General features: G+C 39.6%; 1 protein-coding gene and 1 long non-coding RNA gene across 2 annotated transcripts in view; one reads left to right on the forward strand and one right to left on the reverse strand.

Moving 5' to 3' along the window:
• LOC110196395 (uncharacterized) overlaps nt 1–2,382 on the reverse strand; it is a 74,231-nt gene extending 71,849 nt beyond the window's left edge. The window contains exon 1 of the long non-coding RNA XR_002321189.2: nt 2,112–2,382. This is a non-coding gene — a long non-coding RNA (uncharacterized LOC110196395). The remainder of the gene's footprint in view (nt 1–2,111) is intronic.
• A 23-nt stretch (nt 2,383–2,405) lies between these two features.
• On the forward strand, nt 2,406–20,824 carry ODF1 (outer dense fiber of sperm tails 1). The gene is made up of 2 exons (XM_020969585.2): nt 2,406–2,837; nt 19,713–20,824. The coding sequence occupies exons 1-2, from the start codon at nt 2,521–2,523 to the stop codon at nt 20,329–20,331; spliced, it is 936 nt and encodes a 311-aa protein (XP_020825244.1). The 5' UTR covers nt 2,406–2,520; the 3' UTR covers nt 20,332–20,824.
• Nucleotides 20,825–22,503: the final 1,679 nt, after the last annotated feature.

Consider the following 22,503-nt stretch of genomic DNA (forward strand, 5'->3'; position numbering starts at 1 on the left):
TTATTAATTTAATGTTTTTCTCCTTTTCTCAATCAGGTTAACTAATGGTTTATCAATTTTGTTAGGCTTCAAAAATAGGTCTTAGTTTTGTTTATCAGTTCTTGGTTGCCTTTTTCAGTATTAATAATGTGTGATCTTAGTAACAGCCACAATGTGTGATGACTAACTTGGATAGACGCATTACTTCTTAGCACTGCAAGGATGCAAGACAACTCCAAAGGACTCATGATGGAAAATGCTATTCACATCCAGAAAAAGAACTATGGAGTCTGAAAAAATGCAGATTGAAGCATATTATTTTCTCTCTTTTTTCTTTCTTTTTTTTTGTTTGTTTTTTCTTTCTCGTGGTTTCTCCCATTGGTTCTAATTCTTCTTTACAACACGACTAATGTGAAAATAGGTTCAGTATGAATGTATATGTAGAGCCTATATCAAATTGCGTGCTGTCTGGGGGTGAAGGGGAGAGATGGGGAGAAAATTTGACACTCAAAATCTTATGGAAGTGAATGTTGAAAACTAAAAATAAATAAATTAATTAAAAAAAATTTTTTTAGTGTGTAGTGTTTTCTCTCATGTCTTTAATACCTTCCCTTCCTTCACATACATTATTTTGTCCCTCAATACCCTTATGATTGTATCACCTCAGCCTGGATCCGCTATATGTACACTTGGTTTAATTCCACTGCTTTTCTGGTCTGTGTTCTCTTTAGTGACATTTTTACAATCTCTTTAAGCATTTCTGACACTTTGATTTCACAATGGAAGTGTGGTTACTCAACTGTCCTTGATGGTGAAAAAAGTTTGTAATGAAATTATTTGCAGATCTTTTCCATCTATTTAATCATCCTGTGTCTGCTTTCATCTTTAAATGCCATTGTATTGCCTTCACTGAGTTTTAGTCTCTCACTAAATTTACTTTAAAGAAGTTTTTAATTCCTCCCCCACTGCCTGTCATTGTTTCTCTTTTCTGTATGACATGATACTGCTCCTAATGTTCCATCTTTCTTTTCCATAAGATTTTCTACATAAGTTTTTATTCTAAACTGGTCTTGCTTTTCACTGCCAACTCTCTCCAACTCGCAACTAAGTAAAGTGTTTGTTGATTGAGGTGCTTTTTAGATTCCTCGTTATGGACCACACCTAGCTGACCCTAAAGCTTACCTTAAATCATGACTATCAGTTGACATTTAACGGCCTCCAATATCGTATCCTGGAAGCTTTAAGTCATGTTAAGACACAAAGAAGAAGACAAAAAAGGAAAAGGAAAAGATAGTACAGGGGAAGAAAACAGGCAGGTGCCAGTAGAGAAGCAGGGGGCAGAATCTTCACCTTGCTCCTTCTGAGTAAATGCTAGAGCCTGTGGGAGGGTAAGGTTGAAACTAGATAGATATCAAAGCAGAAAACTTCCAGAGAGCAGGTAATGGTTTTACACTTATATACATAGTTACTGAAGGTGAACACAGCATTACTACAGACTCTAACATACACCTGTCATAAATAGGTATCTGGAAGCCCAGAGAGATGTATGGGAATGCAGGTAGAGGCTGGGAATTTATACATAGATGCCTAGCCTTCCAGGAGAATGGGCATGAGAGTCCAAAAAGAAGAGAGACTGAGAAATAAGTCAAAAGGGAGAGGGCAAGTGGGATATAAGTACCAGAAGCTGGGGTGCATGCGTCAGGTCTCAATCTGTGAAGGTTAGGCACAGTGATCAGTCAATATCCATATGGCAAGCACAGGTCCAGAGAGAGGGAATCTGGGCCTACTGCAACAGTCCTGGAGCAGCTAGGGTAAGAGGCTAGATAGGCCTTGTAGACTAAAGGTACAACAACAAATTCCTCCATACACAGGGGCTCAAGAGCTTGGCTTCGTTGTAGCTACTGAAAGACTGAAGACGAGCAGAACCATAGTTACAGGAATATCAGGGTTTAAAGGCAGAACCCCAATAATTTTAGAGACAACAATCCCTAAGACCTCCGTCAGATTAGGACTTGACTTGATGCGAAGCCAGAGGACTATCACAGTATGGCATCTCATATCCACCTTGCATATGGTTCAGAGCAGATCCAAAGAATGAGGCCAGGTCAGGGAGTCATGCAGATGAGACATACCTGCCAGAGTCAGATGGATTCAGGGACAGAGAGGCAAGCAGACACACAAGTGCACTGTGACCAGGAAGCACACTCAGGTAAAATGCACCAAGGTGAAGCCCAACAAGGATGGAAAGAACCTAAGGAACTTCCAGGACTCTGAACTCTTAACCTCAGGAACATGAAGGGCAGCTCCAACCCCAAAAGAGCTTTCCTGGAGACAGTGAACTAGCCACTCAGTTCACATGGTAACGGAGACTATGACATCCTCAGTGGGCAGTGAGGTCATAGAATGCATGCTATAAAATAAGGGAATCATGGGGGTTTCCTTTATCTTTAAAAGAAACTCCTGAGAAGAGCTTAGAACAATTTTTTTCCCCTCGAGTGCCATTTTCCAAAGGTACTCACCGACAAATAAGGTGTGACTGTAATGGCTGCACTAAGTTGTCTGTTGGACAGTGTAAGAAGAGACATAAGGAAGGTGGACAGAGAACTAAGGCAATTGAAATGCCTCGACGAATGCACACGTTGCCTCTGTGACTTCTACGTGCACCCTTATTGCTATTGTGACTTACATCCATACCCGTATTGCCTGTGCTATACAAAATGCTCACGCGTTTGTGGGTTATGTGATCTATATCCATATTGCCTGTGTGATATCAAGCTATTCTGTCTTCAACCATCAATCAGAAGTTTGGAGAGGAAAGCCATTAAAGCCATTCTGGATGAAAAGAAAGAACTGATCAAGTAAACTTATTCTTAGCTATTTATAGTTGTTAATATTAACCTGATAAGCTGGGATGAGGAAAGAGGTTCAATGATTGGTTCTTGCACAAAGGTGAAATAATGCATGGGAATAATAAGAATGCTTTAGCAAGGAGAAGGAAGAGGAAATGAGCTAACTGAGGAATGGAGGTAGTAAGAGTGACTATGACATGAATATGGGTTTATAGTGTTACTTTTATTATTATTATTATTATTATTATTATTATTATTATTATTGTTATTGTTATTACATTTGAGGAAAAGAAATGTGGGGTACCCAATGATCAAAGGCAAAAAACTCAGGGTCTTTTCCTGCCTGGGGGAAAAGTGAATCGAGTCTGTTTGAAATTAGAGAAATGATGATGGGGGAAGTAGTGATAAAAGATGTCTTAACATATATACTCTAGGTTTTGTAAGCAGGGAAGCAAAGAGGATAATACAGGCAATAACAGTTTCCCCCCCAAAAGGCCAAATGATACCTTGAAACTCATATTTATTTCATTACTTCCTTATCCAAGAATAGTAATGTATCTGAAGAAGGAAAGAAATCTATGCTACAGTGGAAAGAATGCTGGTCTTGGAGTCAGAGTACCTGAGCTCAAACCCCTATTCTATCACCAAGTACCTGTGTCATTCCTGGACAAGTCTCTCCCTGGACCTTAGCTTCCCCATATGTAAAATGAGAGAATTGGACTAGAGTGGTATCAAACTAAAATAGAAACACTGCATATTGACTTAGAAAAACACAAATTAGCCTTATCTGTGTGATATTTTATTGATTTTGTTAATTATTTCTTAATCATATTTTAGTCTGATTCAGACAGCCCTCTGGAGTTTCTGGCTGCTTGTGGCACAGGAGAGTTTGACATCTCTGGCTCTCTAGGACCTACTTCTAAGGCCCCTTCCGGCTGTAGATTCTAAAGAGCTGAACTAAAATTGCTGCTTGTTTTCAGACTAGACTCCAAAATGCTTCAGTTTTTAAAGAAGCAATGTTTTATAGTAGATTTTTTAAAATTTCTTTTGGGGGAGATTTTTTTTTTCTTTTTGCTCAGACCAAACCTTCCTTGGTAACTTTTTTCCTCCTCCTGTCCAGTTGATTACAGTGTAAGTTTAGCTGTTCCCATTGAAGACCTCTCACTAATAGGAGGAAGTGTAGACAATGCTGCATTACATATGCTGACAGAGAAAGACAGCACCATTCTCCTATTAGCATGGAAGGAGGGGGTGTAAGGAATGCCATGCCCCCTGGTACTCTGAAACATCATTCTCCCATTTGTTGAAGGCCATTTGTGTGATCCTTTCTCATGTTTGACACACTTCAGGATATGGGAGAATAGAACTCACATTCACTACAACAGGAAGGTACAAGAATTGAATGGTGGTGAAGGTACAAGAGAAAGGTCCAGTTATGAGAGACTCAGAAGTGTTCCTTTAAAAAACAAAACCCAGATGTCATCAAGTGAACTTGTTTTTAAGAAGATAAAATCATTTAGCACATTCTATTTGGTCATATCATTTTCTTTTTCCCATTTTTTGTATTACAGAAAAAAATGTGAAAGCATAAGCAATGTAAAAATAGTGGGTCAGATCCATGCATATTCCGTCAACCCAATATTGTAATGCTTTGATAGGGCCATCTCCAGTCTTATCCCGCCGCTGGATCCAGAGGGTGAGGCTGGTAACTTTGCACAGCCCTCTCTCACTTAAATCCAATTCACTTCCATGTCATGGCATCACCTCCTTGAGGTCATGGTCGACCTTGAGCATGAAGGACAAACAATAATGCTTTGACAACAGCATCAAGCGATGTTTGTCTGGAGGGCATAATCTTCTTTTATAATCCATCTGAAAAGATTAGGATGTACTTCCCCTAATAACTCATTCTTAATTACTCATCCCTAAATTTATCTAAACCCTTCTTGGTTTTCTATTTTGAAACCTCTTGGAATAAATATCCCTCAAATATCTATTACTATCATGAAGAGTATTAAACCTTATATTCTTTTTTTCTAAACTTATAAGTATCTCATTTGAATTTCAAGAAGGGTCCTTTCAACATCAGTTCTGGCCTTCTCAACTTTATGAGAACAAGTCCATATTCACTGATACAATTTTTGGGGGTGGGGGGAGGGGGGTTGAGGGAAGGGCAGACCCATGATTTTCATCAGTGTGGAAGATTCTCTGTGGGCAGCTTACCCATTGTTATACAGCTTGTCTGTATGACAAAAACTTGAACCCAGATCTTTTAGACTACAAGGCTAATTGTCTCTTCACTAGGCCTGGCTCCTGCATATCTTTATGTAAAATGCCATTCCTGATTTTGCTAAACTGACACTTTGCTTGCTGAGCCTTAGTCTTCCCAGGCTACATCCCCATTTTTACTAAGTCCCTGCTTATGAAGAAGCATCCCCGTTACCTTGATCTCTAGCTTTGCTATGTTTTTCTTGTGGTTCAGGGATTAGATCCCATGTGCTATATTATTATTACCTGGTGTGGCTACCCCATGATGTTATATGAAGCAGGCTTATGATTTCCACTTTATTCTGTTTGTGATATTTTAAGAATGCCCAGCGTTTTGTTTGTTGTTGGCCCTTTTAAGCTACAATAGCCCAGTCTGCAGTAACTCCCAGTTCCCTTCTTGGATTCATGGATGATATTCCGGGTTTATCAGTTTATAAACTATTTTCATTTATTTCTCAATTATTTTATCCCAAATCCATTAATATCTGGACCACATAGAAACTCGTCTTATACTTCCTTGCCTGTTCATTTCTGTCTCTGATGTTCTGGCATTTCACCAAGTAGAAAAACTTGGTATCACCCACAGAGATAGTTCTTTCACTTTCCTAGGGCATTGAAGAAAAGAATCAAATAAAACTGATCCTAGCACCCATCTTTCGAAGACTCTCCCTCACCCCAGCAAATACTCTTTCTAAAGGAATATGTGATTATTCCTATCCTGTTTTCTACCCTTGAGTTCTCGAAGGATGACCACACAGACCCCACATGCCAAGGTGACAGTTTTTAGAATAGTTTTGATATAGAACCTTCTTGTATGGCATTTAAAAAATACAGATCAGTCCCATTCACAGAACTGCACCATCTGTGAACTGGAAAGGGCCTCATAAGTCTCTGATCCAAACCCGTATTTGAAAAAGAATCCATGTTCTAACATACTTTAAAAATGGTCAACCAACTTTTGCTTAAAAGATGTTCAATGAGGGGGAATGTATTGCATCTTTTGCCTTTCTTCTAGTTCAGCACTCTGGAGCCAAAAAGGATAAATTTGGGCTAGATTCCACCTGATGGCCCCTAAAACACTGGACAGCTGTCATGTCCCTGTCTGAGTCTTCTCTCCAGGATAACATCTACAATTCTTCAAGCTAATCCACATACTGCAAATATTCAAGGTCCTTCACCATCCGGGTCTCCTTCCTCTGAATGCTCTCCAACCTATCAGTGATGTTGTTGTTCATTCCTTCATTCATTCACTCTTCCTGACCCTGTGGACCATAATACACCAGGCCCTTTTATGCTCCACTATCTCAAGAAGTTAGTCCAGGCTCAAGTTCATTGCTTCTATCACACTATCTATCCATCTCATTCTTTGCCATCCCCTTCTCCTTTTACCTTCAATCTTTTCTAACACCAGGGTCTTTTCCAATGAACCTCATCTTCTCATTATATGGCCAAAGCATTTCAGCTTCAGTTTCAGTATTTGTCTTTCCAATTAGTAGTCTGAATTAATTTCTTTAAGTATTGACTGATTTGATCTCTTTGCTGTCTATGGGCTCTCAAAAGTCTTCTTTAGTACCACAATTCAAAAATGTTGATTCTGCAGTGCTCAGATTTCCTTATAGTCCAACTCTCACAACTGTACATTACTGCTGGAAAAACCATAGCTTTGACTACACAGACCTCTGTCAGCAGATGATGTCTCTGCCTTTTAGTGTGCTGTCCTGATTTGCCATAGCTTTCCTTCCAAAGAGCAAGCATCTTTTAATTTCTTGGCCGCAATCACCATCTGCAGTGATCTTTGAGCTCAAGAACATAATATCTGATGCTGCTTCTATTTCTTCTCTCTCTATTTGCCAGGTAGTGATGTGACCAGTTGCCATGATCTTCATTTTTTTAATGTTAAGCTTCAAGCTAGCTTTTACACTCTCCTCTTTTACCCTTATCAAGGGGCTTCTTAATTTCTGGGTCCTGAACAGAGTACACTGGGTGATGATTTGTTAGGCTGTATTTCCCCTTGTAGGAGCCATCTGACCTCTCCATGCAAAAGCTGTTTGTTGATCAATCATTTAATCAACAAATATTCAACAAGCACCTATTATATATAGCCAGGCACAATATTAAACACCGCAGATAAAAAGCCAAAAATGAAACAGTTCTGCCTTCAAGGAGCTTACATCCTATTAAGGAAGGCATGTAAATACAACATAATTGGGGAAGAGGAAGGTCAGTCAGTCACAAAGCATTTAGAAAAGACCTTCCATAAAAGATGGTGCTTCACATGAGCTTTGAAGGAAATTAAGGATTCTAGTTATGCTTAGGTATTGAGTGATCTTGCATTTTTATTACTGATTCTATCAGTTTGCCTCCAGTAGCTCCCAGAATGCCCTTTGCAGCATTAGTTCTGAATGGTCAAGCTTCTTAGCCAAATATCAACCCTCTAGCATAATGATATTTAAGCATCTCGTTGAGAATAGCCTTCTGATACTCCTAGATGTGGGGCAACTGGTAATAGATTTCAAAGGTTGTTTTTTTTTTTAACTGAATAGTCCATCATTTCTTCATGAAATTTCTTCAGAAGTCCTAGCTCAGTGTCAGCTGATTCCAGGGATTTATAACTATCTATTTATCTCTCTCTCTCTCTCTCTACCTATCCATATGCATGCATATATGTATATTACATATACAAACTATATATATATATATATATATATACATATATATATACACTTGTGTATAACATAATGTATATCGTACTGTACATATTATACATGCATTTATGCTTACAAGCACACACATATGTATGACCTCACATACATACATACATATGTGTATACATTTGGTTAGCTGGGTTGAAAAGGTCTTCTGTCTTTACCTTTATCTGACCTTTATGGTCTAACTTGTGACTTCAAAAGATGAATGGGAGATGAGCCTCTGTCTCCTTAATGTAAAGTGAAGCAAAAGATTCTCTGAATATCCTTTGCCCTGCTAAAATTCCTCTTATTCCCTGAGCACCAAGTGATGCTGCCACCTTTCCTTTGCTGCAAAGAACCATTGACCCTAGATTCACTTTAAAGACCTCTATAAGGTTTTCCTCTGATTTTGTTTTTCAGTTAAAAGTTTCAAGTTTAGCCTTCATCTCATTTATTTTTTCTTTCTCTCTACTTAATAAATGTACAAAGACAGCCACATAAATCCTGCCCTTTCAGAACTTATAATGTAATAAATGAATGCTTCATGAACTTAAAGATTGAGTAATTAGGGGCAGCGTGTTATAGTGGAGAGAGCTTTGGACCTTGAGGCAAGAGAACCTGGGTTGAAATCCTCTCCCTAGTGTTTATTATCTGTGTGACTTTTAGCTAGTCCCATAAACTTCCTGGGCCTCAGTCTTCTCATTTGTAAAATGTGGAGGTGAAACGGGGTGGCTTCTGATTGATCTCTAATTGGGTATAAATAGCTGTCATTGTATAAGTTTGATAAAGCAACACAATAAGGAAGGGATTATGGCTAACATCAACCTGCAAAAATGAAACATGGCATCTTTTATTTATCAAATATCCATAAATACAGTATTTTCTCCATAGGGACTAACCCCATTGAGTCTATCATTTCTCTAGCTGACCTCACACTCAAGTATAAATTCATTCATTCATGTAAAAACTATTTATTAAGTACTTTTTCTTAAATTCTTAAACTGTTTATTGTGTATTTTCTATGCAAAGCATTGTTTTTTGAGTTTTAGTAGAAAATCCTCAAACACATTAGGCATCACTATTTCACAGCCTCAAGAAGTTTCCATTCCCTGTACTTCCAAGTTTTAGGTTACCTCCTTTCCCTTTCCTACCAACTTTACTTTGAATGGAGGTTGGTGAATAATTAGTATTATGAGGAAATAAATAATGAGAACCTTTGGATCCCAGGTCCTTATACCCCAACCTGCTCTAAATTTAAAGTTTATATTGAATCAGGCTTGTTTAGGGGAGGAGCCATAAAAATATAGTAAAGGAATACACATATGGTCTTCCTCACATAAATGGTAAACAAAGCACCAAGGCAGAACAGCTAGAACTCTGCTTGTAGCGAGGAAGACCTGGGCTCAAATCATGACTCTAATAATCACTGGTTGTCTGACTCCAAGGGCAAGTAACTTAACATCTGTGAGCTTCGACTTTCCCATTCATAAAAGTTAATATCAATAGTACCTATCTCACAGGATCATTGAGAGGATCAAATTAGATAATGGTAGGGAAAATACTTTGCAAATGATAAAGGCTATAGAAAAGTTAGTTACTATTTATAATATTGTAGCTCCATTATCTGACCCCAAGGGCTAAAGCCCAGGCTGGCTTGTCAGAAACCTTCAGGGTAAAGTCTTAAAGTTGGGCTCATGGTAGGATGAGAGAATCTGCCTTTTCACATCCATGAGAGCAGTAGGGGAGGTGTACCCAGCAGAGACAGGCCACGCTATGCACTTTCTCATTAGTCCTTTCCCATAATCATTCAGCCACTCAAAGACTGCACACAAAAAAGAACTATTTCATGCTTACCAATTTTAGTTCCAAATTTAGTTCCGCTGCATTCTGTGCTATGACCTTGCAGTTTAGGAGAACAGTACTCATCACCACCTGACCTCGACTCATATACAAGCCACATTGATTTGTAGCTGGTGAGTGAGATTACGATCTCTCTCTAAGGCTTGAGATGGTACTATAAAAAAAAAAATACCTGGAACAATTCTTCTGCTTGACCCCTCCCTAATCATGCACACCGCTCAGTGCAATGCTTGCCCACACACCATTTTGGGATTTGGGAAAGAGAGATGAGAGAAAAAGCAGAGAAGATGAGACAGGAGGAAAAGTCAGGAATAGACTTTTGGAATGATTGAAATCTTCTGAGAAGAGAGGGAATGGGGTTGTAATTGCTTTTTCCCAAAAGAACCAGAGGATTAATGCCTTTTGGTCCACTCTCCAGGCCCCCTGATTCTGACCCCAAGACCCCAAACTCTTCCCCTCATAAATTCGGCATCACCTACCACGTGGGATAGTGGGAAAAGCATTGACTCTAGAGGGAGGGGTTGTTGTTGTTCAGTCATTTCAGTTATGTCCAACTCTAGATGACCCCATTGGGAGTTTTCTTGGCAAAGATCCTAGTGTGGTTTGCCCTTTCCTTCTCCAGCTCATTTTACAGATGAGGAAACTGAGGCAAACAGAGTTAAGTGACCTGCCCAAAGTCCCACAGCTAGTGTTTGAGGTTGGATTTGAACTCAGGTCTTCCTGACTCTAGGCCCTGTACTCTATCCACTAGATGACTTCAAATCCCACCTCAGTCTCTTAGTAGCTATATGAAGCTGAAAATGTTACTTAGCCTCTCTCTTCTTATCTGTAAAATGAGGGGACTGGCCTGGCTTTAAAAGTACAATAGTATGTAATGGCAAATAGAGGGAGATATGATGTCATTTCGGTCCTCTTCAAGAATGAAAGACAGCAATCACTACTTCTATCCCCAGAGCTTAGTATAGTGCATGATACTTAGTAGGCACTTAATAAATGCTTATTGATTGACCGATTGATTGAAGCAATCATGGTAGTTTTTTCCTGGGGGTTTTATTGGGAAAAGGAGGAAAAATACAGGAAAATAGTTTGAGGGAATGAAAAAAGGCCCAGTGAGGGTTTTTCGTTGTTGTTGCTGCTGCAATTTGTTTGTTTTAAAAGGTGAGATATAGGGGCAGCTAGGTGGTTCAGTGGATAGAGCACTGGCCCTGGATTCAGCAAGATCTGAGTTCAAATCCAGCCTCAGACACATAACACTTACTAGCTGTGTGACCCTGAGCAAGTCACTTAACCCCATTGCCTAGCCCAAAAAACAAACAAACAAAAAAAGAAGTGAGATATTGGTACAGGAAAGAAAGCAGATAATAGAGATCTAAAATTAGAAAGATGAAGGTAATTGACATTCTTCCAGTGGCCCAGGGCATAATTTGTCCTTTCTGCATTTTTCCCATTAAAGAGAAGGAGCTCAGGTCTTGGGAATCCTGCTGAGTAGCCTGGTGCCTTAGGGCTTTTTCCTCTTCCAACTAGGAATAGAACTGGGGCCTTCCTAACTCCAGCCTGGCTTAGAAATCTCTGAATGGTATTGGAGTCCTCTGACTCTTCCTTCCCACAAAGTGGGTCCCTTCAAGGGTGCACAAGACTGGGAATCCTATCCCTCAAAAACTATGTGCTTCACCTTGGAAACTTTAGCCTGGGTTGCTCCCACCAAAAGAGATAGGAACTTATCTCTTTCAAATCCTCTTCTCAGCTCCAGGTACCTGGAGTTTCCAAGCTGGCTCGGTGCTATTTGTCTGAGCTATTCCCTATCCACACTGGTTATCTATCAGTTTTCTTACTTACTAGCCCAGCAGCTTTCTTAATGGTGATATTTATACCTGCCTCCCATTTACCTCACAGGAATGCTTTCAGCATCTACAGCAGTATCGACCCAATTTCCTTTCTCTCCCTGGCCCCCACCTCCTTGGGGTGACATCAATATGTGTTGGAAAGAGAAGCTGTCTCTCCCTATGCCCAAGCTTAATGCCGTGCATTGTTGCAGCATCTGTGGGTCAGTAGCTGACTTGGCTCCTTGCAGAAGAGTGTATGGCCCAGGGTGAAGCAGGAAGGGGTTTCATGGCATCCCTTTCACATCAATTGCAGATTTTACTACTGGTGGGTTTCTCCTCAGTGCCCAAGAGATGTATTGACAGCACCTTGGTGGGTTTGAAAGAGAAACTAGAGCTTCATGCCAAAGAACCTTTTTCTATTCTGAGGTCCTTTGTAAATGAGCTTTTTATGTCAATGACTGACTTACAGCCCATTGGAAATGAGAGCTATTGGGCTGTTTGTTACTTAACAGGCTAGGGGCTTGGACTGTCTGCTGAAAGATTTAATTGCTCTGTTTTTATCCATTTAAGTTCACATGAGAAATGCTCTTTCCACCAAAGTGTGTTCCTTAAACTAGGCCACTTTTTTCAAAGTTTTTTTAAAGGAAAACAAAAACAAATTCCTAATATACCTAAAATCAGAATATCTTTGAAATTCTGAGGCAAATGAAATGATGTGTAAATGCAGACTAGATTTTTCTCATCACCCAGAGAGGCCAATCTATGCAGAGTTAAATAAAGCCATATTGGAGACACAATTTTTTTCTTTCTAAGGACTCATACAACAGAACTGTTAAGAAAACGGCATCAACCTGAAATAAAGGAGACTACAAAAACAGCAAAAACTAGGGTCTTTTAACTGAGGCAAGGGAATTGCAATGCAGGGTCACTGAGTACTAGGGTGCAAAGTACTAGGGTGGGTTAAATATATTTCAAGAAGGGAGTCTCAGTGGAGGAACAGGCTTAAGAAGCTGTTACATAAGTTGTTTTGTATAACACCTGAAAGTTCATAGAGAAGACTGAGGGAGGCTGAGGGGGTGGGGTAACAACTAGTCAGAACAGCAAGGTTGGACTCCAAGTGCAGCAACTGGGAAACCGGCTTAGACCTGCTCCAATCATGGGGACAATTGAGATCAAAGTCAGATAGCCCCTTCAGACTTCTGCACTCAACATTCTTTTTTAAACTGGTTTCAATAGCCCTTGGGCAATTCATAGCTCTAGGATCAGGCAAGGTCAGCACCTGCATTCTATATTCCTTCCTTTTGGTCAAGACAAATTGTATTGCATTGAGGAGTTCAATGAGCTGCTGGACCATGACAGTATCAGTAACATGGACCCCCAATATGAGAAGGGATATGCACTTAATTCCCCCCCAAAAAGAAGCAAGGTACAGAACTATAAGGGATAGGAATAGTGCAAGAGGAAAAGGAAAAGAGATTGACCAACATGTTGACAGGAGCCTTCAGGGACAGTTCCCTTCGGCAAGCAGGCTTTACAAAGAACCACTGCACATGGAGAGAAAGGGAAAGGGAAAAGTAACCCACTCCTGCTGTTCATTTCATTAGTCTATCATGTCTTAGGGCTCAGATGTCTCATGTAGCTGTCTGGTTTCTGAGAATATCTCCTACTGCAGTCATCTGGTCTTCTGGAAATCTTCCCCCCCAAGGCCTTCTGAACACTGTGAACAACAAGCCAAAGTGGAAATCTAAAAGAATCTATGAGAATTGGATTTGTAGAATAAAATATATAACCAAATTATCGAAAGGAACAGATGACTCTTTAAGTTTTTGTGTATATGCATATGAATACATATGCAAAATTGGAACCTACCATTTAACACAGTACCTTACAAGTGCTTGATTTTAAATTATTGTAAGGCGCTCAATGAAGAACTTAGTGATCCATGTTGTCAGCAACAACAGTCATGCAGCATTTTTAGACTGATTGATATGTCTTGATGGCCTTTAAATCATTTGGCATAGGTGCATAGAGCAATGGTGAATGTTAATCTCATGAGCCATCTTGATTTAATTAAATATACAATATGCTTTTAGCATCATCTTTTTACATTTTCATTAGAAATTAATTGTAACAGTAATCGTCAGAAATTTCTTAAGCAGTTATATATACTATCAGGGCTGCTTATAAGCATTTCAGTATTGGGGTAGACTTAGAGGTACTTAATTACCTTTCAGAAAGGAAAGAAAAAAAATAAACATAAAAGATACCTCATTAAAGTTGGGTCTAACATAAGTCACACTTGGCAAGAAAGCGGTTGGCCTAAAAATACCATAATAGTGATATAGATAAGACAACATTTAAAAAGTAGACAGACAAAAGCTAAAAACAGAACACAGGTTACCAAAGTTTGTAAACTTAGCAGTGAAACAAAATAATATTAATGGAAGGAAAAAGGTTAAAATAGTATAACTATGCTTTAAAACAAATTCTAGTTGGATAGCCCATTGTAAAACAAAACAATATTCCTATATACAGAACACGAGATGCTTAATTTGTAATACTCTTCTGTGTCTATTACTTTAAAATTTTGTTTTTAATAAAAGATATTATGTTTTACCAAAATGCTTGCTCGAGTACAAATCAACAAAAAAAATCAAATAAATTCACAGAGCCATCATAATATTTGAATGCTGAGAGCATTAAAACTCAAAATGTCTGTAAAACTTACAGGAAAAAATAGGACAACTCATCCCCACCCCCACCCCCCACCTTGGGAGGATGAGGTGCTGCTAAGAATCTAATAAAAACACCCTTTGTAAGTAGGTGATTTCTATGCCTATATTTAATGGTCACACAAATGAATTCGCCCAAAAGATGCTCACTTTTTTTTTTAAAGGCTGTGGTGGAGTGTCCAAATAGAGTAAGTAAATAATTACAAATTTTATCAAATGAGTTGTCTATAACCATGACCAAATGAACTGGATATTACACCCACAACATTATTGCTTTCAAATTCTTGCACCATTTCTTTGCATTTCAGTGCATACTCTATATACAAATGTTAATCCCACATTAAATAATAAATCTAAGTAAAAAAATTGGAATTCCCTTTGAGGTAGCACAGGATAGTCCAAAAGTTATTCTCTTTTAAGGTTAATCTTTTTCTTTAAAGCAGAACTGAGGATGTTTTGGATTTAACTATGAATTAATTAATACATACATATTACGGTACCACAAAATCTTACATCATTTTTTAATTATTCCCATTGCATTTTAGAAAATTTAAGGACCTTATCGCATACTTGAATATATAACTATAAGCAGGCAGATGACAAAACCAAATACTCACTTACTTAGTTGTTCAGGGTGTGGAATCTCAGATTGAAAACAGCAGGGACTGCTAAGGCATTGCAATAACAATTACATGAAGAAGGACTTGCACTGGTCATAGGGATTGTGCTAGGAGAGGAAGAAGCATGTTGGGACCACTATAGCAGCCTCCAGGACAAAGATCAAGGATCCCAAAATGACTAAAACACGCTTAGTTCCAATCGCTTTCAGGTGAGAATAAGCACACAGCACACAGCTAAGTGTATGGCAGGATACTGCGGCCAAACTCAGAATTAACTAGGTGGGAAGATTTCTTTTATGGCAAGCTGAGACAAGAGAGTCCTACTTTAGCCTCCCCAAGGTCACTCTCCCAAATTTTTTCCTAGGGACAGATATCCACTGGCTTTGAGTTACAGACTTCGCTCCCATTGAGCGGCTGGCATTTTTCCTGGAGCAGTGAAGCTTTGACTCAAGGACACAGCAAACCTGAAAGGGAAGCTCAAAAAGAAAATTCATGGTCCCAAAAGGTTGCACCTCAGACATCAAAGTCTCACTAATCACAATGGGGTTGGATGCAATTGTTATCAACTCTGTCAAGCTGTTGCCATAAATTTGCTAACAAATAAGTTATAAGGCCTTCAAAAAATCATATAAAAGTTAACATTGTTTTCATCTCATATTCCCCTTTCTCAAATACAGCTTAAAATTCAACCCATGTAAAAAGACAGTTATTAGAATTTAATAAAATTACTACTAATCCTTTAAGGCAAAAATATATTTCTAAGACTGTAGTCCAATAAAACTAAGTTAGTTAAAGATATAATCTCAGCATGGACTATTCCAGATATAACTTCATAATTCACAATAAACAGTGCTATATGATAAACAAATTCCTGCTTACTCCACTCCTCTCATCAAGGAATGTTTACCATGGAGGGGGAGAATCAGTTTCCTAAGTGGAGCAATGTACAAATTCTTTCACAGAGCTGCACAATTTTATAAGGGATAGATCTGAAACTAGAAACAAAACCCATTACCAGTCAGTTGACCTCAATTCAGCTGAATGCATTTCCAAATTACTGTACATAGAAAATCACACTTGGCTTTAATACAATAGAACAAATTTAGGTGGAGCTTACTCCCTTCAAAAAGTGAGGTTGCTATGATCACTTCTTATCCCTGCAGTAACTTTTCTGACACCTCCTGCTTAAGACCCCAAAGATTAGTGACCGAACAACCCACTGCTTGGTGAATTCTGCTTCACAACGCTAGGAATAGCCAACGTTGAAAGATAACTTGTAGTTCTCAGGTTTGAGCATTCAAGACTTATGCCACCACTAGAGCTGAAACAAATTTATAACCATATCAAATAGCAAGCCTCACAGGTCTTATCAGATAAAACAATGGAGGAGGAGATTTTTGAATACATTCAACAAAAATAATTTACAGCTTTAAGACAACTTTTCAACAACTAAGTTTACATCTAAGTTACAAGAGAAGCCATTCTTCTAAGTTTTTAATTTTTACTAAGTATTAGCATGTAATTAGCTACAGAGTTTTCACAAAGAGAGTTATTACAATGAATGGAGCACTGAAAATCAAAATAGCCAAACATTTACATAGTACTTGATATGGAATAGGAGTGAGGCTGATATTAAGTACTCTATAGACAAAAGCTTCTTACAAACCATCCTGAAAGGTGAGTGGCAGGACCACTGGATGTTTATCCAAACTTTCCTTAATTCCTCAAAGAACTGGATCAATTTTTAGTTTCAGGCCTCATTTTACCTGCCCCTGAGGCTTTCCAGATAAGGATAAGGAGCAGCTTCCCTTTCCCATTCCCCAGCTTCAGAGCCCAGGAATTTCAAGTGGCATGTAGCAAAAAATAACCACATAAAGTTTCCCATAACTTTCTTCTTTCTATGAAATCAGAAAACTTCCTTAAACCTTTCTAAACATGCTTAAACTTTCTTCCTTGATATCTCCTCCCCTACACACACACACACACACACACACACACCATATTATACACACCCGCACATCTCCAGTGATTCACACCTTTCTTATTTTCTATTTTCTTTACTTCATCAAATCCTACATTCCTCACATTTGAACCATATACTAGACTATATTAACTCCATTGAATATTTCCTTTATAATTTTAGCACATGTTGTTAAACAAAACTAATGACTTATTAAAGACTTTTACTCTCGAAGTACAATATCAACTATCAATATACCTGTAACAATTAAATTGTTGAGTTATGGTCAACCAGTTACAATTTTGTTATTCCCTAAAAGACAAACGCACCAAAAATCCATTAAGAGGTTCTTAGCAATTATGAAAACTTTTAACAGCTTATAAAAACTTGATTTATCCTAATAGCAATTAAGTTTGGGTATATTATTCACAGAAGTAACACAAAGCATTTTTCTAAATAAATATCATGTACATTTCAAGTTACTTTATTAAATAAGCTTCTCTTTTTTGTGTGTGTAAGAAGCAAAACAGTTCTCAAAAATTTAAATACATACTCTATTATAAAAAATGGGTAGGAATTTCATATAAATTACAGCAAAATTTCAAACACATGCACACACACACACACCAATTCAAAAGTTAATTCTAAATTGATTTCTATTGTCACTAATTTGTAAAACTTCCAAGTATCCAATTTAGATTTTCTAATCAAATCCTATGTACCTTTTGGTTAATCCTTGATTCACACAAACTTTTCTCTTTTCCATGAGCTAACGCTTAAAAACTCTGTTTGGTGGCCGAGAAGCCAGACAGTTCCTCAGATTCAATTTGAACATAATCTACAAACCTTAATTTTGGGGCTCAATTAAACCTGGATTTACAATTTCCAATATTCAAGATCAATTCCCAATTAAAGTTTTAGTTAGAAACAAATTAGTTAAAAACAAGTAAAAAAAAAATCAAGCTCTGTGTAAATTACCTTTCTGGCAATTCTGCTTTTTGTGACAGAGAGATTTACATAGCTCAGTGAACAACATTGTCAAAGGTAAGGGTCTTATTCAAATTAATTGGTTGAGGAGGGGAAAGGGAGCATCTAGAGTAAAAGCCATCTCAAACTTTTTCTTTCTCACTGATGTTTTTGCTATTTTTGGCTCCCTTTATGTGCTATTACCACACCCTTTCCCTCCTTTATCTCAGACCATGAGAGGGAGAAGGAAAAAAAGATCCGCTGACTTTTGACTCGTGTTCATACATATAAACACACAAAGCACACTTAACATGCTCCACAAAGAGAGGCAAAAATACAAAACATATAGCCAGCAGGTATCCTTCTAGGGCAACCTATCAGAGTGGCCTCATATGGTTCATAATTACAAACCCAGCAGCCACACTGGAAGGGACCCAAAATTACTTGTGTGTCTTTTAACAACTCGTTGTTAAAGAGCCAAGAACTTGACCAAAAAGTGGTGAGGGTTCAGGAAATTTGAGACACTCACTTACCCAGGCCGAACCACTAAGTCAAATCTGGACTGGAACACAAGAGGTCCCTGCTGGTACTGGGCACCTGAGATTGAAAACTGGACTGGGCAAGAGTCTTTGAATTCCACTTCCTAACACCATATATGTCAACCTGAAATAAAGAAGACTGCCAACGGCAAAAACTAGGATCTTTTAACCAAGACAAAGGCATTGCACTCCAAGGCTTCCGCATAGCACCAAAGCTGTTGTACTGGAGTGTCCAAGAAGGGCAGAGGAGGGGACAGGGTTAAAAACATTTCAACAGGGAAGGAATCCCCTCAAATGGAGGCACAGCCCCAAGAAGCTGTTGCATAAATTCTTTTACATAACAATCAAAAGTCCATAGAGAAGTCTGAGGGAGACTTGGAGAAAGGGGTGACATCTGGTCAGAACAGCAAACTTGAGCTCCAGGGAAACTGGCTTAAACTGCTCCAATCATGGGGACAGTTGAGATCGAAGTCAGGTAGCCCCTTCTGATGTCTGCATTCAATATTCTTTTTTTTTTTAAACTGGTTTTGATAACCCTTATGCAATTCCTAGCTCTTGGACCCGGCAATGGCATCAGCTGCATTCAATGGTAGCAGCGAGCTAAAGATACACTGGTGTCAAGTCGGGGATAACATTAGGTGATCTGCTGTCCTCAGTGAGATGCGGTGGGTGGCTACAGGTTACTGTCATCTATATCACTGGGAATATTCAGGAAACCACCCACCTTTCCCCAAAGGTTGACTCATACTCCTTCAGAGAGAATGGAGGGCTACTGCAGCTGTAGCTATAGGTTGCAGGGGTAAGGACCTGCAGCCTTGAGGCCACATGTGTCCCTCTAGGTCCTCAAGTGAATCCAGTTGGATTCAGTCAAAGGGCTGCTCTTGAGGAGGTAGAGGGCCACATGTGGCCTTGAGGCTGCAAGTTTCCCACCCTTGGGGTAGCCTATAATAAGAACGGTGGAGAGAGGAACTTGTCCCTGACTCAGAGCTCAGAGGCCCCTTTAAATGCCATTTGACAAAGTCCAGGAACTGAGCAGTCATACTATTTATCCAAATATACAATTGGCTCTGCATAAGCTATTCTGAAACAGGTAGCCATTTAGACACTCACCTCTGAATAATTGACATTTGTCCTTGTGAGTCACTGAAAGGGACATCAGAAATCACATAGCTCCATTTCACAGATGAGAAGAGCAGGGCCCAGACAGGTTAATTGACTCATCTAAAGACATCCAGCTAGGTAGTTAGTGGTAGAGATGGGAGTACAAGAAACGCAGCTGCCTGACCCCAAGTCCCATGTGCATTCCCCAACATCCAGATGACCCCTTTCTCCTCACTCCCACCCCCACTTAACGTGACACACTGCCTCCCTCTTAAAGCATTGTCTGGTCTGAGCTGCTTTTTTTTTATTTTTATTTTCTTAATTGCAGATTAAGAAGAACAACAAACAAGATTCTGGCAGCATCCTGTTGCAGTAGTAACTTACTAGGGTCAGTGAATGTGTGCGGCTTTGAGCCCGACCAAGTCAAAGTCAAAGTGAAAGATGGAAAGGTGTTTGTGTCAGCCGAACGTGAGAATAGATACGATTGCCTAGGATCGAAAAAATACAGCTACATGAACATCTGCAAAGAGTTTACGTTGCCCCCATGTATGGATGAGAAAGACGTAATTTATTCTTATGGACTGGGCAGTTGTGTGAGCATTGAAGCCCCTTGCAACCCATGCCTTCCATGTGGTCCATGTGGTCCGTGTGACCCTTGTAATCCATGCAACCCATGCAACCCATGCAACCCTTGCAACCCGTGCAATCCGTGCAACCCATGTAAGCCGTGCAAGCCATGCAAGCCATGCGATCCATGCAATCCGTGTGACCCATGCAATCCATGTGACCCATGCAATCCGTGTGACCCATGTGATCCATGCGATCCCTGTGATCCATGCGATCCCTGTGATCCCTGCGACCCGTGCAATCCATGCAATCCCTGCGATCCCTGCGATCCATGCTATCCTTGCGGAAGCCGACTTTCCTACCGGAAGATGATGAAGTAGAGGGGTATAGATGATAGGCTGGTTAGTAGTAATTAGTTTTACCATGAGGCAGCTCTTCCAGTGTTTCTCTTTCCCTGCTTTCCGAAATACATAGGCTCCATAATACATAATTGCAAACTTGTTGGTGTTGTGTGAGAATCTTTCAGTTCTGCCTGCTGCTGAGTGGGGTTAGCCCTACACAAATCCTGAGTTCCAAGAAGCGGTGGGAAAGAAAAATGACATGGGAGATCTGTTCACAAACAACCAGGCATAGATTATTCTCATAGGTAGTCACAGGCGTCATATTTCCAACTGATGGTCCTTAGGAGCCCAAGCCAGGAGTTAATAGAAGTGGAATACTTGAAGGAGCCCCAAGTCATGAAAACAGACCGTATCATACGTTGGCTGCCTGGAAAAAGACCAAGAAGTAAATGCAAAGGGACATACTTGGGAGGGGCAAGGGAGTAAGTTGTTGGTTTCAACCCTGTCCCTTGAAGGTATCACAAGAACCATAAAGTTTGCACTATTAATATCTTTGTTTGCTAGTCTCGGTTGTGATAAAATGGGCTAACTGGACCCGAAAGTCTTCCTAACCTGAATATCTCCTGGCTTCTCCTTCAGGTCCAGGATTGAGGAACGCTGGTGTTGACACAACAGTTGTCTTGAGATGTTTTTGCCCCCCTGTGCAAAGGCTACCAATTTCCCATTCACTTTCTGTCCTGACTTGCCTCCCTTCATAGTCTTGCCTCTGCTGTTGGCCTCACATACTACCCTCCACCACCAGTTCAACAAGGTGCTCTCCATCTTGAATCCATTGCCCCTTTGTCCTAGGCAGCTGGGTGGCTCAGTGGGTAGAGTGCTGATCTGGGAGTCAGGAAGACCCAAGTTCAAATCACACATCAGACAGTTACTAATGGTTGTTGTCCTTCATTCTTGAAGAGGACCAAAATGACATCACTATGCTAGAGTCACGTTACAGTGCGTCCGACTATGGCTGATTAGACCAATACGAGCTCGGAATGCTCTATCACAGGTAGGGCACAAATAGTCCATGTGAACATTTGGGGTGGAATCCTGGGCAAGTCCCTTAACCTTTCCCAACTCCAGTTTCCTGATCTGAAAAATTAAGAGATTTGGACATGATAGCTTCCAAGGTCCCCTCCAGCTCTGTCTCCCTCTGTGCTACTCTGATCTTTAATGCCTTGCTGATCTTCAACTTTTGAGTAGCCTCTATACTCTACCTTCTCTGATCCTGCTCTAAGACATTAAACTCTACTGGAGAAAGTCATAAAACTTGCAGACTGGTTCCACTGTGAATTAATGTTATCAAACCTTAACTGGCCCCTTTCCATTGCATGACAATCTTTCTATTCATCTCTTATTGACTACCTATCACACTAACCACAGCAGCTACTCCAGAACTCCAGACTGTGTTCTCTTATCTCCCCTCCTTCATATACCTCAAAATCTCTCAGCATTTTTAGTCATTCTCTTCTAATTTGCTCCAGGCTCAGAAGATGAGATGAGATTTCTTCTTGCCAAGTCTAGCCTCTCTGTTTGTGCTCTTGATTTCCATCCCCTTTTGTTTCCTTCTTTTCCCATCAACCTACAAACATGCTCAAGTTTCCCTTACCTTTAAAAATACTTTCCTTCAGGACATCATTCTATATCTATTTCTCCCTTTCACTGCTAAAGGCCTAGAAAGGATAGTCTATGTTTGTTTTCTTCATATCCTTACTAACCATTCATTCCTTGGCTCCTTGCAGTCTTGTTTCTGACCCCACCATCCCACTAAAATTTTTATTTCAAAGGTCATAAAAGTCTCTTAAAGCTAAATCCAATGACCTTTTCTCAGTCTGCACCCTCCTCTTTGATCTTTCTGCAGTAGTCAACACTGTTGACCAACCCTTCCATCTGGATCACCAAGAATTGTCCTCTTGTTCTTTTTCTTGTTTGGCTGCTCCTTAATCTTCTTTGAGGGCTCCTCCTCCTTTTCCTACCTACTTAGTGTATTTGTCTTCCAAGGTTATGTCATAGGCCAACTCTTTTCCTCCCCTCTCATTTCATCTCCTGTCCTCCCTTCTCTCTTCTCCACTTCTTAAGCTCTCTCCCTTGGTGATCTCATTTGTAATTGGGAATTTAATGATTACTTCTACACAAATAACTCATAGTTCCATATAATCTCTTCTCTGA

The sequence above is a fragment of the Phascolarctos cinereus genome, unplaced genomic scaffold (assembly GCF_003287225.1).
Source record: "Phascolarctos cinereus isolate Bilbo 61053 unplaced genomic scaffold, phaCin_HiC Scaffold_4;HRSCAF=312, whole genome shotgun sequence".
NCBI lineage: Eukaryota > Metazoa > Chordata > Mammalia > Diprotodontia > Phascolarctidae > Phascolarctos > Phascolarctos cinereus.

What these genes read in the sequence shown, in the direction of transcription:
- ODF1 (XM_020969585.2), top strand. Translation starts at nt 2,521, where the DNA reads ATGGCTGCACTAAGTTGTCTGTTGGACAGTGTAAGAAGAGACATAAGG. An exon ending in GAAAAGAAAGAACTGATCAA is followed by an intron (nt 2,838 to 19,712) that starts GTAAACTTATTC and finishes TCTTAATTGCAG; the next exon opens with ATTAAGAAGAACAACAAACA.